Source organism: Anabrus simplex, chromosome 2, assembly GCF_040414725.1.
Source record: "Anabrus simplex isolate iqAnaSimp1 chromosome 2, ASM4041472v1, whole genome shotgun sequence".
Classification (NCBI taxonomy): Eukaryota; Metazoa; Arthropoda; class Insecta; order Orthoptera; family Tettigoniidae; genus Anabrus; species Anabrus simplex.
In genome coordinates this window covers 1067210514-1067227544 of record NC_090266.1, presented here as the reverse complement: position 1 = coordinate 1067227544, position 17031 = coordinate 1067210514, and the positions used below count along the sequence as shown (strand labels likewise).

Below are 17031 nucleotides of genomic sequence, written 5' to 3'. Positions count from 1 at the left end.
GGACTCATAAGTGATTCTAGGGCCAGGAAAACTGTGATCAAGAACTACGAAATACTTGTCTGTTGCTGAAAAGTTAAAATAGAAATAAATAAAACCCTGATATATTTATGCCTACTTCAGAGCACTCTGATTTGAAACCTGGAAAACAAAACTTTTCAGTGTGTTAATCATTGAACTGTAGAAGGGACAGGTAATAAAGGCTGGGTGAACGGGCGCAGTGAGGGTACAGAGACGAAGCAGCTCTGAGAAATCAGGAGAAATTCCATTATGGTTTATAATATGGTAACATGATATGGGGGAAAATATTGTTAATAATTACTCTTTTTATAGAGCAACAAGAACCAGAACAAACAAAAAGACAAGAACTTTCATACACTGTTATCTCCAAATAGAGGCCTCTCTCATCAACCCTAGTTCTATATTCATTCCTTCTCTGTTATTATGTTTATCATGTTATGTGTTATTTTTAATGTTCCTATCATTCTATATATGACTATTGCCAAATAGATGAACTTAAGTTTATTAGCGTATTCATGATCATCATAAAACAAAAACTGGTTGTGCTACATAAAAACTTACCCACAACCAATAACGTGCAATATAAAATCACTCCCTGCGTTAATTTTTGGTGTAAATATATGTATCAGTGTAAAGACTAACTTGTTTAACACAATATCTGTACCTCCAAAGTCAAGAATCATAACTCCAGTTTTAGTGGTTTTGAGATTCTGGTATCATGAGAACTGTTTGAAGGAAATCTGTTGGAAGGTATGCAGCAGTATCTCCAAGCTTTCAACCTTTATTCAGATCCGTTACATGTAGCACACCTGCCAACCCTTCCGATTTACCCGGAAACTTTCCGTTTTTTAACTCGTCTTCCAATTTGCCGATTTATTTTTAATTCTTCCTATTTTTGACCAATATAACCTCCAGTACAGTCAATACTCTTCCCCTGGGATAAAGGATAAATTCTTATGTGCTTGTGTAATTTACCCAACTTCATTTTCAAGTGTTTTTATTCGATGCTTTATTTCGCGAGTGTATCGTCCGTCGCCTTCGTGTAACGTGTTTCCTGCTCGCTACAGCAGCATGTGTGCTTTACGGCTGGGGATTCGGGACGGCAATTGTCCTACAAGCAAGAGAGGCTAGCAAGAGCTAGCGACTCAGTTAATCGGGACAAAAGAATGAGTTTCATATTGTGTGGTTTGCGCACTATTAACATCGTTTCTGTGCATAATTTCGTTGGAATTGTATGCCATGTGTTTTTTCTAGCGGTTCAGTGCTTTTCCCTGTGTCAAAGTCGTATGTTAATAATGTGTGACCGGGCGAGTTGGCCGTGCGCGTAGAGGCGCGCGGCTGTGAGCTTGCATCCGGGAGATAGTAGGTTCGAATCCCACTATCGGCAGCCCTGAAGATGGTTTTCCGTGGTTTCCCATTTTCACACCAGGCAAATGCTGGGGCTGTACCTTAATTAAGGCCACGGCCGCTTCCTTCCAATTCCTAGGCCTTTCCTATCCCATCGTCGCCATAAGACCTATCTGTGTCGGTGCGACTTAAAGCCCCTAGCAAAGAAAAAAATAATAATAATGTATGAGACATACCGATCTGTTTTGTATATGGTAGTTTCGCGTATTTCAGTGCAATTTTTGTTTATTCTTACTTCATAATTTTAATTTGAATGTATTTTAGGGAGTTGTGTCGGTGACAGTTTCTGGTATTTTCTCTTCACGTTATGGCCCAAAAAAAACATAACAAACGTTGTCTCCAAGTGTTCAGAAATACCTATAAAATTAAATTTCCATTCATTTTACAGTCTAATAAAGGAAACTATTATGTGAATCGCCTCGGGAAATAAATTTTATTTCGAGTTATTGAAATTTCGAGATATAGAGAATACTGTTTTTGAGCATGTATAGCACATAATTGAATCGTGTATCTACGGGCTTTTACTGAATGCATTATGTTTAACGGTACTTAAAATTATACAAAGAAACTCTATTTTATGGCATCACCTTAATTATGACACTTATTATAGTAACTTTTTAGAAGACAGGACACAGTACATACAATAGTGAAACATGAAACGTAGCTCCATTAGCATGTTTGGAAAAAAATGCGTTAGTCTCTTCTGTTTGTTGCGGTTAACCTTTCCTCCCTTCATGTTGAAACTTCTTGTCAATACATGCAGCCGAGTTTTGTAAATGTAGCTTGTTAATTAATTAATTAATTAATTGACACCCGAGAAACAGCGAGGCTTTGCCGATTTGCCGATCACTAGAAGCTCGAGTTTTTCTGTTCCCTTCATATTAGTTTCCAGCTTCACTGGAACCCTTTATTTACTTGTTAACTTTTCCTCACAAACCGCGAATGCCGTATTGCACAGTTAATGTTGCACAAAATTCTCGTTGCAGAGTATTTTTTGCTTCAAGGGAGGAAATGTTTGCTTTGAGAAATCGAGAAATCATATAACCAAATTTCGACAATAGAGAAATAAATACACGTCAAGAATAGGACAAATGGCCGGTAAATATAAGTTAGTTTGAGATACTGAAAATTCAAGTAATGGAGGTTAGAGATATCGAGGTTCGACTGTATTATTATTCATATGTATGTGTCATAAATGAGAGTGATTAGGTATATTTTCTTGTAACCATTTAAATGTTTTTTTTAGTTTAAGGTTTTAGTGCTTTTGGAAAGACCTAGTAGCACAGGACATATTTTCAAATGCTGTGTGATTCCAGACTCCCTGTTTCACTCCAACAATAAGACAAGGCCAACAAGATTGCTTCTGCAAATAATGACTACCGCATAACCACGGATAACTACTATACCAAGATACTTGGAAAGTTTGTGTGTGCATCTTTCTGGAGGCAGTACCTGTTATTTTCTGATAAATCAAAACTAGCTGGGGACGTTTGATTGATAAAATTTCTCTTTTAATCTCCTCCTTCCATTTTGAAAACGGAGTTTCTCTTAAAATACAAAATAAATCCACGGAGGGTTCCATGTTAAAGCACGTCTTGGAGGGAACACTATTCTTTCACACTGTAAGAAAAGATTTAAATACTATAATACTACATATTTATATCCCTAATTAATTTCAAACGCATTTCCTCTCCAAACATCCATACGACAATAATTATTCTACCCTTCACATAGTAACTATGAAAATGCCAAGAATTCACCGTGTGAGCTGTGCTACTAAATGCTCTTCAAATGCGCTTATGTTATTTACAGTTCACTCACAATTAATCCGCCACACAGCCACGATTCACATTATAACAACGGATATTTATTTTCGCTGTGAAAGAATACTCTGTGCACCACACGTTCAAATTTATAAGAAGCTTGTTGTTACAGCTGTTGTAACAGTAGCCACAACACTCGCGACAAAATATACTAGTAAATGTGTCTTTGTTTGATTGTGTTTTAGCGTGAGATTGAGTTACTAATATTGGCAGCAATGCTGTAGGAGACCGCATGTGTTCAACCTAAACAGAGAGGGCGGGTTGGGTGGGTTCGGATAATATCGTCCCAGCTCGAGCCAAGCAGCCGAATATCCCAGAGACTCGCTGGGCTGCACCACGCAAAATACAACCGTATGCGTACTCATGACAGCCTTGAGCGTTGTCATGGCAACCGTTGTGTTACACGTTACACGTCACAAGTCAGCCCGCACTGCTGTGAGCATTGAGAGGGCTGCACTCAGTCCGCAGCACTCGTAAAGGAAGCGAACAGCGGTGCTTGCTTAATTATGAGCGCTACGCATGTTGAGTAATCACAACATATAGAGCGCACTCTTCGGTTTTTTCATTGAATATGTTTTAAACAGAAAATGTATGGATGCAGAAAATGATAGACAATTGTTTTGAGAAATGTTAGTGCAGCCGGGCTGTACCTGATGCACCTGAAAAGCCGCTACTGATAAATACCTTTGATTGATTTTAATAATCTACCTTTAATTCCATAGTCCCCCAGTATAGCGAACATCTTCTCCCTCGGTACCCTGTCGTATGCTTTCTCTAGATCTACAAAACATAAACACAACTGCCTATTCCTCTCGTAGCATTTTTCAATTACCTGGCACATACTGAAAATCCGATCCTGACAGCCTCTCTGTGGTCTGAAACCACACTGGGTTTCATCCAACTTCCTCTCAACGACTGATTGCACCCTCCCTTCCAAGATGCCAGTGAATACTTTGCCTGGTATACTAATCAGTGAGATACCTCGATAGTTGTTGCAATCCTTCCTGTTCCCATGCTTATAGATAGGTGCAATTACTGCTTTTGTCCAATCTGAAGGTACCTTACCAACACTCCATGCTAATTTTACTACTCTATGAAGCCATTTCATCCCTGCCTTCCCACTATACTTCACCATTTCAGTTCTAATTTCATCTATCCCTGCTGCTTTATGACAGTGGAGTTTATTGACCATCCTTTCCACTTCCTGTAGCATAATTTCACCGGGCGAGTTGGCCGTGCGCGTAGAGGCGCGCAGCTGTGAGCTTGCATCCGGGAGATAGTAGGTTCGAATCCCACTATCGGCAGCCCTGAAGATGGTTTTCCGTGGTTTCCCATTTTCACACCAGGCAAATGCTGGGGCTGTACCTTAATTAAGGCCACGGCTGCTTCCTTCCAACTCCTAGGCCTTTCCTATCCCATCGTCGCCATAAGACCTATCTGTGTCGGAGCGACGTAAAGCCCCTAGCAAAAAAAAAAAAAAGCATAATTTCACCAACATCATTTTCCTTTTCCTCATGAGCTGGGCTGTTCGCAACACCACAAGGATGATTTCCTTTTACATTGAGAAGATGTTCAAAATATGTCAAAAATAGTTACTTAATAAAAAGTAGGCTCTCTGAACAAAATATTTGAATATTTTAATAAACATAATGACAGTTGATGTAAATATGACCATAAATATTATGGTATTTGAGAAAATTAGAAGCAGAGATTAAATGCAGGTACAGGTCATCTGTTAAAGAGATTAATTTTATTGGTAACTTTTTGAAATACATTAAAAGTTTGGGAATCCTTTTTCCACACACCAAAAGAAATAATTATAAACCTAATCAGTTTAGAAGTGTAATTTTGCCAGTTGCTCTCTTAGTTTGTGGTCGCCTCATACTTTACATACTGCATACCAGTATTTAATGCGTGGACACATTATTGTTTGTGTGTATTACTACGAGGTCATTAAGTCTTTGCGCATCAAGACGGGAATGTTTTTCGCAGATTAAATTTCCCAAGCAGCTTAGACCCTCTCGCTGGAGGCACTCGTAGCGGGTACACAGGTAAGTCGGGGCAGTCTGTGCAAATTATTTTTCCACCACCGCAGTATATTTTTGTCACTAATAAACCCTTCTTGCAGTATGTACAGACCTCGTCGTGTATCAATGGCAAATTTTCTGCCCAATCGTCAAATTTCACTTTCTTACGTTGCACTGAATTATCTTCATTTGAAGAAGATGGGACTACTTGTCTATTTTGATTGGGTAGCTGCTCCGAAAATATATATGCCCAAATTATTGATATTTTATGCTAATGTTAGAATATTAAGAACATCTAATTTTTATAGGTATAATAAATAACAATTATATATGCTGAGGGACTTAGCAATATTGCTTCCCTTGCCTGTTACAAACGTAATTTTGCAAATATCTTCACGAGAAACACCAAGTCCTTTCAAACGATCTTCCAATTCCCTGCAAATATTTCGGACAGTTAGGGAAGTTGCAAGTGACTAACCTCATGTTTTAATCCGTATTGAAATCTGTTGATTTACAATAACAACGTTTTATTATGATCCACCAATTCCATACATTATAATGTTATCACATTTAAAATATCTTCATTAGGTAAAAAGTTATATGTGGGACATGTTTCGCTCCCTTACAGAGCATCATCAGCCAAATCTGAATCTCGAAGAATGGTTATGTTCGTAAATAATGACTTAAGAACTATTAGACCATTTTTCACAAACTTCAAACTTACTCTACTAGAATATCATAAAATACAGAATCTTTGGAGACATGCCTTAATAACATGTGCTTAATAGGAATGATACATTAAAATTGTGAAATGAGTTGTTCTAAAATATTTAAAACAAGTAGCATGTCTAAAATCTTAGAAAGACATGAAAATCAATCTTAAGAGCTAAATTTCAAGATTTTATTGGCAATGAGATCTGGTAAAAAAGGTTTTTTTATCCCTTAAGGATAAGAGTCTATAAAGATTCAAAGATCTCGTCAAGTCTTGACGATCTTAACTTTTTTTTTTTTTTTTCCCCGTATTTTTTTTTTTTCCCGTATTTTGCCGTCTCAAATTTAGGGTGCGGGTCTTATTCGGTGGCAGGTGATATTCGGGATTATACGGTAATTACAAGGGTGTGCACTATATGTCTGTCACTATGCACTATATGAATGCAGATTGGTCTCAGAATAAGCATGTATAGTATTATAATGTGTTCGGCCTTCCCTGACTGATTTACAATAACAAAGTTTTGTTATGATCCACCTATTCAATAGGCTACATTATAATGTATAAATTTGAGACGGCAAAATACGGTTTTAAAAAAAAAGTTCAGATAACTTACATACCTATTTAATTTTCTTCAAAGATACCACAAATATAAATTCAAACAGCTTACAATTAATAAAATCATCACAAAATCGTAAATAAAATCTGTCCAATACTCAGATCATTCACAATTCACCGTCGTCATCTGAAGTTTCACCATAGGAACTTTCATCGCTGGCATCATTCCACAAATAGTTGCCCTCACTACCACCCACTGAATTTGAAATTCCACATTTCTTAAGGCTTTTGGACACTAGATCGTTGGGAATGCGCACCCATGTGGTCTTGATCCAGCTGCATATTAGTCCCATTTCAGGCCTCTGCACTCGTTCGGTTGGTGTTAATGCGTGATCACCATCAGACATCCATTCGGTGTACAACTGTTTTATTGCAGTTTCGAAAGGCCAGTTAACGGACGCATCCAACGGCTGTAGAATAGAAGTGAGTCCTACGGGAATTATCGCAAGATCGGTTTTTCCTTTCCTCATCGTATCTTTTTCGACATCAGTTGTATATCCTCTGTAACTGTCCAACGCAAGCATGTTTTGTTTTTGTAACATAGCTACCAGGCGACGTTGCCAAACTCGCTTCACCCAGTCCTCAACTAACGCACTGTCGATCCAGCCGGACTCGTGTGATAACATTAACACCGGACGGCAAGTTTCCTTTCAGAAGTGTTTTCCTTTTCAGAACCACATATGGAGGGAGTTTGGTTCCATTCCACTAATATGCATAACATTACCATGCATCGTTGCTTTTCGTTACCACCTGTTCTGATGGTTACACTTTTAGAACCCTTCGTATCCACTGTATTTTCCAATGGCATTTCAAAATAGACAGGTGTCTGGTCAGCATTCCAATTTGCGACAGCAAATAAGAATTTTGCTTCCTCATATGTATAATGTTACGCTCAAAGGCCGTTAATTTTTCTTCATGCGCCCCAGGGAGACGACGTGAAATAGACGTATGTCTCCGAATGCACAATCCCTTTCTCTGAAAAAATTTTTCGGATCCATCCTCGGCTTGCAGTAAAACCCTGTATTTTGAATTCTTTTGAGATCTCTAGTGTTTTCAATTGACACATTTCACTAGAAACACAATATTCTAACTCACGTTTTTCTATCACAAATTTGTGGAGTTGTTCTTCAATTTCTGGAAACACTGCACTCCGCCTGCGGAACGTTCTGCGATCGCCGTTACTTCTTAGAAGTTTTTCCTTCTTCTTTCACCAATCACAAATAGACAATTCATCAATATCGTACTTTATGCCAACGGCACGATTTCCGTATATTTCAGCTTCGCTTACAACTTTAAGTTCTCACGCACAGTAAATGACCGCAGGCGCCATTTTGAATCCATCGCTTACTATCGAGACAGCACATTCATGAGACAGATATGGAATTCGAATGTGAGCGAAGTAGACATCCGTAACCAACAGTCTCGACTCTCGCAAAATACGATATCCTGCGAGATCATCTGTTTCGCACACCCACCGTGGCAGCAACACTTGTGAATCAAATGACGATCGAGCATCCGCAGCAGTGGCTTTCATATTTACCCATGTTCTTTGATTTACTGTATTTCATTACCTTACATTTTGCGTTTACATGCCACTGCAACCATATTGAGAAAAAATTGATCTTGTTTTTTAGAACGCAACTAAAACACAGTAAGACCTGAATGCCCGTTTACATGTGGTGTATTGGGTATGATAACCGTATTCCAATCTATTTCAGTACTCCATGTAAACGTAGTAAATATTTACGAGAATGAACGGCTTGAATATGACCTGCACCCAAGATTTAGAACAAATATTTTAGGCAAAAAAGTGCAGATGGTATTCAGGATTATATGGTATCTGTCCATGGGTAAGTGGTACTCGCACAGAAACCAAATTGAATAGCATGCACTATATCGGGAAGCATTTTACTGCACGCTTTCTTCACGAAGATTTGTAGTTTCCTAGCAGCTGTGACTCGAGAGGATATAACATTTTTAATATCCACCGAGCCATACTTTTTGCCCATTTCTATCTGTGTTTGCCCTAAATTTAAAAATCCTTCACCCTCAGTAGTTGTAAATGGTCTCAAGTCCTTGGCACACATTTCCACGCATTTGTCAGTCACCAAGTCCTTGTACTCCTTCAAAATATTTTTATACTGTGGCAAATTTGGGTCAAATTTGCATACATGTCGCAACATATTTGAGGTCCATGAATGGGTGCTGAGTAGCTGTTTACAAAAATTGCATTGCGAGTAACCTACTTGCTTATTTGATACCTGTTTATAAACACATGAAAATTTTCTCATGCTAGACTTGAGCCCTGTTTTATCGCTAGAATAAATTCACCACTTTTTAATTCTTCCTCGATTTCCTTTACGGTTGATTTGTTCATTTTCCTGCTGGTTGCACCTCTAATGACATATGCGCATGAGTAAAGTTGAGTGAGAGAACAAGTTGATGATGATGATGGCATACCCTATTGCCAAAACCGGTCCCAAATAAAATGAATATGTGATGACTTTATAATTATCACTATTTCTTCTATTGAATAGGTGGATCCCCATACCTAACAATTTTGAATGTAAACCTTTAACTACAGCGGAGCTGCACTCACTCGACGCAATAACTAGCTACACTAACATGACAGCACATTCATGTCCCATCGATACCAAACTTCACATTCACTCTTGTCAAGTACAACAGTCCGAACGGGTCCCGGGCAACCTGTCAGGCTTAGGGAAACCCAGGTTTTGATTTGCTATGACTAGCGCACTCAGTACGCGTGCACTCTTGCTTCACTGAGGCTCTAGCTAAGCTGCTTTGCTTGTTGCATAGCAGCTTGGGGCAGGCAAGCCTCAATTTGTACACCTTTGGTAGAGACCTGTGTTTTTCGTGTTATGTCTTGGTGGAAATCGGGGTTATTTTTGAAGAATTTTGTGTTATTTTTAATAATTTTACCATCATATTTAGGTATTTTAAAGACATAACACTAGCCGCAACAGAACACAGAGAGAAAATAAGACTGTTACTGACCAGCTTCTTAAGTAAAATGACGTACGTGCATGAGTCGAGTTGAGTGAGAGAACAAGTTGACTTGTAAGACTGGGTGTTTTTCTTTTTTTTTTTTTTTCTTTTTTTACGTCGCACCGACAGAGATAGGTCTTACAGCGATGATGGGATAGGAAAGGCCTAGGAATGGGAAGGAATCGGCTGTGGCCTTAATTAAGGTACAGCCCCAGCATTTGCCTGGTGTGAAAGTGGGAAACCACGAAAAACCATCTTTAGGGCTGCCAAAAGTGGGTTTCGAGCCCACTGTCTCCTGGATGCAAGCTCACAGCTGCACGCCCTTAACCGCACAGTCAACTTGCCCAGTTTGTAAGACTTTGATGGACACAATTGTTTATTCTGGCTGTGGAAAAACCTTTATAAGAAGGCAAACACTGTGAATTTGCATTATTATGCATATAAAATTAATAAAGTTGACATATTCGCGTTATTGTCTCGTTTCATTTTATTTCGCGAAATAAAGCTGGCTAATTTTCGAATTGTTAACAACATTAAGTATAGGTAACAGTTTCCCAAGCATTTCAAGGAATATTTTTAACAAGTCGGTGTTATCGCAAACGCAAAAAAAAAAACGCATGTCCCTAGTTATAGGTTGTCAAAACAAAGTCTTATCTAGGAGCTCAGTAGTATGCCTAGCCCTTAGAAGAAAGAATCATTTGATTATTGAGAGATAGTACCTCTACCCCACCTGCGTCCAAGTCGGAGTGGAGATAATCCCGGTAGCATCTCAGTAAGAAATTTATTTCAGCAATAATCTATTTATTTATCGTAGGTTCCAAGAAAGATCATCTTCCAGTCCTCTAGGTATCGCTCAATAAATCCTATTCTTGTCAGTGGATGTCTCCATTCGACATTCAGTAGTAATGTTCTTCAAGGCAAATGAATATGTGACCTTAACTCTATATCTTATCCTATCCTAAATAAATAATAAATCCAACTTATCATTTATACTAATTTATTAGCATGCTAATCTGAAGAAAAGTTAAACAAATACTGATAAATATGAGAAAAGAACAATGTGCTTTTATACGAAGTCAAAAAGAATTTCTAGTGTTCACTTGTGATATCATCTTTCCTATTTACACTATTTCTCTCTGGTAGCAACTCATAATTGAAATGGGATTTTTTTAAAGATATTATCTTATCCGTCAAATACTGAACTTCATGACATTCAATTATATAATATCATCTTGTAACATCTAAATCACAATTCGACTCCTCTGTTGGGAAAAATTAAGTTTAACGATATGAATAAACTGCCCTACTGAAAATATAATTCATGTAGTTTGGTTAGTTTTCATCTAACTTCATTTATATTTGATCATCCTGACATTCCTACACAAAAACTTTCATCTTTATTATCTTTATTATATGGGAGTTATCATAATTGGAGCCCTATAATGTCCAATTTTATCTTATGGACCTTTATTATTTCACATATAGTATCTGTGTTTCTTTTTACGACTTTGTTTTACTTGTGAGATTTGAGATATTTGATAAGTTTCCTTAACATGGCCAAAAATTGTTGTCATACCTTCAAAATATTGTTAGAAATGAAATATTCATATATTTCTCCTATATATTAAAATTCATCCGTGATATTAGCAAATATAAACAAGCTAAATCTACCTGCCATTACTCATCAACTAGCATAGTAAACAAATGTATGTGCCAAACATATATTATTTCACAATCAATCATAGTCTAACCTAATTACATATTCCGCCGTGCTATTCATTCGAGTTAGCTCAATATTTCAATCTACAGATCGTTTGGGAAAGAAAAATCCTAAAAAGGTCGATTATTCTTACTACATATCCTTACATCTTTACCATTACGTATGTGAAGGCTAACTCATAATATCTCACTATGTGTTACAAATTGACATAAAATCAGCTGGTCTCTTACTAATACACTCGTCTCAACATGAGCCTAACCCTATAATATTTACTCAATACGACCCTATATCAATACATATCGTACAACTTCGTAATATCTTCTCATTACATATAACCTTTCGAAATATTAACATTTAAATCTCATTATCTCCACCAATACACAATTCAAATCTATCTCTTCTTAGTCATCATTCTTCTCATTTCATTATTCTTCCTTATAACCTCTCATTTGTTATGATCATAATCTCCCTCGACGATAATACTTCCGCAATACTCATATAATTCAGGTAGGATCCATCTCTTCCTTTAATTCTTATAGGCGTGGTCATGTTTGTCAATATAATTGCCTCCAAGAGCTCATCTACATCTCACATAACATGCATTCTCCCCAATACTTTCTGATCATAACTGAATAGCCTTTCCAAGTCGATTGGTATCATCTATCGATATGTAATACACTCACTGAAGGCACCAACATAACCATATCACTTCCCATGTCAGTATACATATCAATTAAAATAAATAATATTTGTGGTTTCTATGACCAAGATGTGCTATTGATGGTTAGATTTTGGCACATAGAATAAATCTGACTGAGAATTTTGTTGAAAGAAAATATTTCTACCAAACGATATAAATACCTTTAAACAAGAAACTTATCTCATATCTTGTCACTCCTCCGGAACTGCCTCCTTCTTCTCAGGTGTTACATTTGCTCCATGCGGCTGCTTACCGCCTCTGCAGACGTCATCTCTGGTCCCAATGCATTGATGCTGCTATGCTTCGTTATGGCTTCCTAGGCAATCTTCTCCCTCAGCTTAAAGTGGACTCCATGGCGTTACAGTTGTTCATGAAAGTAGAAATCAACATTGGATTGGCAGAATACATATTTAAATTGCACATTTAGCCTCCTAATATTATTATTGATGCTACTTGAAATTTCGTATCTATAACTATCTGGATACAGCGTCTTGTTAGTAAATATATATCTTTCCAGGCAAATATGGATTTCAATTGCTAATCCAATTTGTCTTCTACATACTATATTGCCTGAAGTACAGAATTTTGCCCTCTTGTTTCTTCTCTGCAGCGGTCTCAACATCTCCTCCAGCCAGTATTTTAACTTAAAAATATCAGATCTTTTCCGTATTTTAATTTATGTTCCTATGCTATGTAGCATGCTATTCTTCTTCAATCTTGTATTTAAAATGTTCTTTCGATGTGCAGTTACGACAGATTCACCCTTCCTTCTTCTCCGATGTTTTTCATAATGTAATTTTTTTTTTTTTTTTTTCTTTCAGTAAAGAATTTTCAGAACAATATCTGTTCCTTCTCAACATTCTTATACATGGCCCTTGCAATTCTAAATTTAAGTTGATCTGAGTTTCGGTGACATTTTTTATTTATTTATTCTGCCTGAAGTTGCTGTGCACCATTTTGTCTGTCCCTTTCTCCTTCGTATTTGCATCTGGACTGTAACGTAATGGTACAGTACGTTAAAAGTGCACAGCATAAGTCAAATAATAAATAACTTAGTGCAAAACAAGTCCTAGGTATTGTACTGGTAGTAAGAGTGCAGTAAAGTATTTTTCTCCTCTCCTGAAAAGTATTATTGTTGTTAGTTATGGCTCTTAACCTCTGAGGCACAGATATATTAAGTATATGTAATAAGAAAGGCACACTTAATGATGCCATTACAGCTTTTCTCAAATTTTATACTTTAGGCCAAAATAATTTGTATATACGATGAATTATCATCTTGTGCATGTGTCTGTCTTCAGTGGTTCTGTCTAATAAATATTTCTCTTATCATTCATTTCTTCAACCCTTCTACTGTGAATGGTGACACATTTACTTGGATCAGTTAAGTTTCACCTAAATATTTTCCTCATATATTATGAAAAATTGAAGCAGCTCCACCCAACTTCCTAGTGTACTGCTCACAATTAATTAATTAATTAATTAATTAATTTCGTGTGGCTATTTCTAGCCGAGTGCAGCCCTTGTAAGGTAGACCCTTCGATGAGGGCGGGCGGCATCTGCCATGTGTAGGTAACTGCGTGTTATTGTGGTGGAGGACAGTGTTATGTGTGGTGTGTGAGTTGCAGGGATGTTGGGGACAGCACAAACACCCAGTCCCCAGGCCATTGGAATTAACCATTGAAGGTTAAATTCCCCAACTCGGCCGGGAATCAAACCCGGGACCCTCTGAACCGAAGGCCAGTATGCTGACCATTCAGCCAACGAGTCGGACACTGCTCACAATAATACACCTAATAAATCCACTTCACAAATGCACACACAATTTCTATTAGTATGCCATCGCACTTAACGTTTATTTCATACCGTACTGAAAGCTTATAATTGGCACATACTTTTTACATAATCATATGACAGTTTGATGCATTGTGTAAGTACCTGTCGCATACAGTACATGTGTTTGCAAAGGTGATGGAGCAGTAAATGATTAAATGCGATTGTTGCTTGGTGTACGACAAAGGAGAATCCAATAACGGACCAATTATATTGGTATTATTTAAAAGGAGAATCAACCGTCATGCCACCATTGACTTTCGTTGGGATGCCTATCAACAGAAAAATCTGGTGCAGCTGACTCACCTGGTATTGTAAAGAATAATGGCATCCTGTGCTCTGAATTAAATTCTTCAAGAATTTAGCACACCTGTTTTTCTTGTGCTTTTCCATTTCCATCTTTGTTGTTGGATAGGTGTTTTGTGTTTTTCATTTATAATTCCAAGTACAGTTGATTTTAACAAGAAAGAAAGTTGTGTAGTTTAACAGTGGCCTATAAATGAAGTCAGCAAATGCCGTTGTGGACTTTCATATTAAATTTGGTACAGACTTACCTTTAAGATTTCAAGTACTTTTTGTTATATACAGTATAACATTTTACGTATTTTGATACATGTAGTGTCAGCCCCATGTTGTAGGGGAAGTGTGTCTGCCTCTTACTTTGGTGCCACAGGTTTGTAATCTTGGACTAAGACTGAAACAGAATGAACTCAGCCTCATGAGACACAGCGAGCTGCTGCCTGATATGAGACAGTGGACCTGGTCTAGAAAGCCAAACACTATGGCTGAGTAAGTTGTCGCTCTCACCAAACACCACTTCAGTATCTGCAGGCCAACTGGTGAGGCCCTAGTGGGCCTTATGTCCCATGGGGGTGATCTTTCTTTGTGTATTGATGCTGATGCGCCCAGTAAGCTTTTGTACTTTGTGGTGAACAGTGTAGTATTATGAATAACAAAGCCCTAATAGTCACTTCATCTTCTTTGCAACATCTGTGTTATTAAATCTTCAGTCTTTCTGATTAGGTTCTCTTATTTCAGAAATACATCAGGCTGCTAAGGAGACGGTAGCTCTTGCAGAACAGAGGTTCCTAAGTAAGCAACATGAATGGCAGTTTGATAATGCATGGCAGGAAATGCTCAACCATGCTACTATTAAGGTATGTTTCTTCTAAAAAGGGGAAGTTTTAGGTTTCTCAGGAAAGTGTAAAGCAGCTAAAATCTTGAAACATGCAAATGCCAGTCAATATAGAATAATTTAATTCAACTGGTAGTTGCAGTAAGCTACATTTATGCAGATACATGTCTTTTGCAGGTAATATGAGCGAGGTGCTGCTAAAAATGAAGAAATATAAGCACACTCGATAATGAAATGGGAAATAGAATAGGAGGGATGTTGTTTGCATCAAGTTTCATTGCAAGGACTGCACATGTATAAAAATATTTGCACTGAAGCAATGTAAAGGCTTATGGTAGTTACACAAACACAATTCTTGGCCATTTTATTCACAGCAAGTCTCACAAGGGTTGTTGTCCTACCTGTATGCCATGTGTCTGTAAATGAGAGTGCGATGGTCGTCACACCGTATCCACAAACCCGTCGAAAACTTGTCAACTTCAATGAATGGATAATCAATTTGAATCATTTTGAAAGACAATAAAACTTACCTCATTACAGTAAGGGTTAAAATGCTCTCCCTCAGCCTGTTGACAAGGTTTGGAGTGTTTTATGATATTCCAGTTCACTCTCTTGCAATTCAGCCTCATGAATCTTCAAAATTTTTGTACGAATTGCATTTTTCAGTTCTTCTATGGTGCGGGAGTTATTTCTAACAAGAAGCTGCAAAGTTTAAATCGGGAGAGAGAGCTGGTCTGATTATTCTGTGCCCAAAAACATCATGCACTGCATTCATTGAATTACGAGCAGAATGTGCTGTCTTGCTGAAAATATCCGAGCAGCTTTTCTGTTCAGTCAGTTGAGGAAAAAACTATTTCTGTATTAATTCTATGTATGGGTCAGAATTAATGGTGCCATTAAATTAAATTGGCCATACATTTCTTTCAGCACTAATAGTGTACCAAACTCCTATTTTTAACATCATGAAGGGCCGATGACCTTCGATGTTAGGCCCCTTTAAACAACAAGCATCATCATCATCATAACATCATGAAGTGGAGTTTCATGAATTATTGTTGGATTCTCTCATGACCACTACTGGTTATTTTGCAGATTTACACATCCATGCAAATAAAACCATGCCACATCAGGCATAACTCAGGATTTAATTCACCACTGTTGATGGAAAAAATTTCAATAATATTTTCTTATGGCTGTATCTCTTGGGCTTAAACTTTGCACTTCCGTGACTTTGTAAGGCTGAAATTCCAGTTTTGTGGCCACCTGGCATGCAAAAAAATTTAAAACCTCACTTTTCTGAGCAAGTTTCCCTAAAGACTTTTGGGGGATCACTGCGGTTTTTCACAAATGTCCTGAATATCTTCATCAGTTATAACAGTCTGTTGTTTAACTTGATTTTTTGTTTTGCACTGAATCCACAGTTTTGAATTTATTCACAATTTCTGTAATTCCTTACTGCGTTGGCACTCACACTCTAGGAAATTGTTTGCTGAATTCTCTTCTCACTCATCCAACAGATTAGGGTAGTTTTTAAATTTACAGTTCACAAATACAGTAGAACCTCGATAATTCGAAATCGGTTAATTCAAAATCCCGCCTAATTCGAAGAAGCTCTTGTTCCCAGAAACATGAGATACCGTTTTGCATGTTATTTAAATTGTATAATTTGAAATATGGATAATTTTTTATTATCGAAATTCAGGCTTTTAATTCGAAACTGCATTTATATTTTAAAACAATAGTATGTTACAGAGTAATTTAAATTCAAAATTTATCCGCATCATGATGGAGCGCGTCTTTCGGAACGTGCAGGGGTAGCTTTCTGCAATTTCACACACGTCGGTGTGTCTACAGTGTGCTTAATAATTGCTAAGTTCGAGTGAAATCGGAATTCTTTTGTATACAACGTTTGAAGGAATGCCATAATATCACGCAGCAGGCAATGTGTAGAGAAACAGAATCTGCGAACACTGGCGATGCCGACAGTTGACGAAAAAGCGTGGCTCATATAATCAGTTCATAGGCACCGAAC

General features: G+C 37.5%; 1 protein-coding gene across 1 annotated transcript in view; it reads left to right on the top strand.

The window, feature by feature from the left end:
- Positions 1 to 17031, top strand: part of LOC136864705 (SH3 domain-binding protein 5 homolog) — a 163076-nt gene that overhangs the window by 102842 nt on the left and 43203 nt on the right. Inside the window, exon 4 of the mRNA XM_068226395.1 lies at positions 14903 to 15021. Within this exon, the coding sequence (XP_068082496.1) occupies positions 14903 to 15021 (119 nt within the window). The remainder of the gene's footprint in view (positions 1 to 14902; positions 15022 to 17031) is intronic.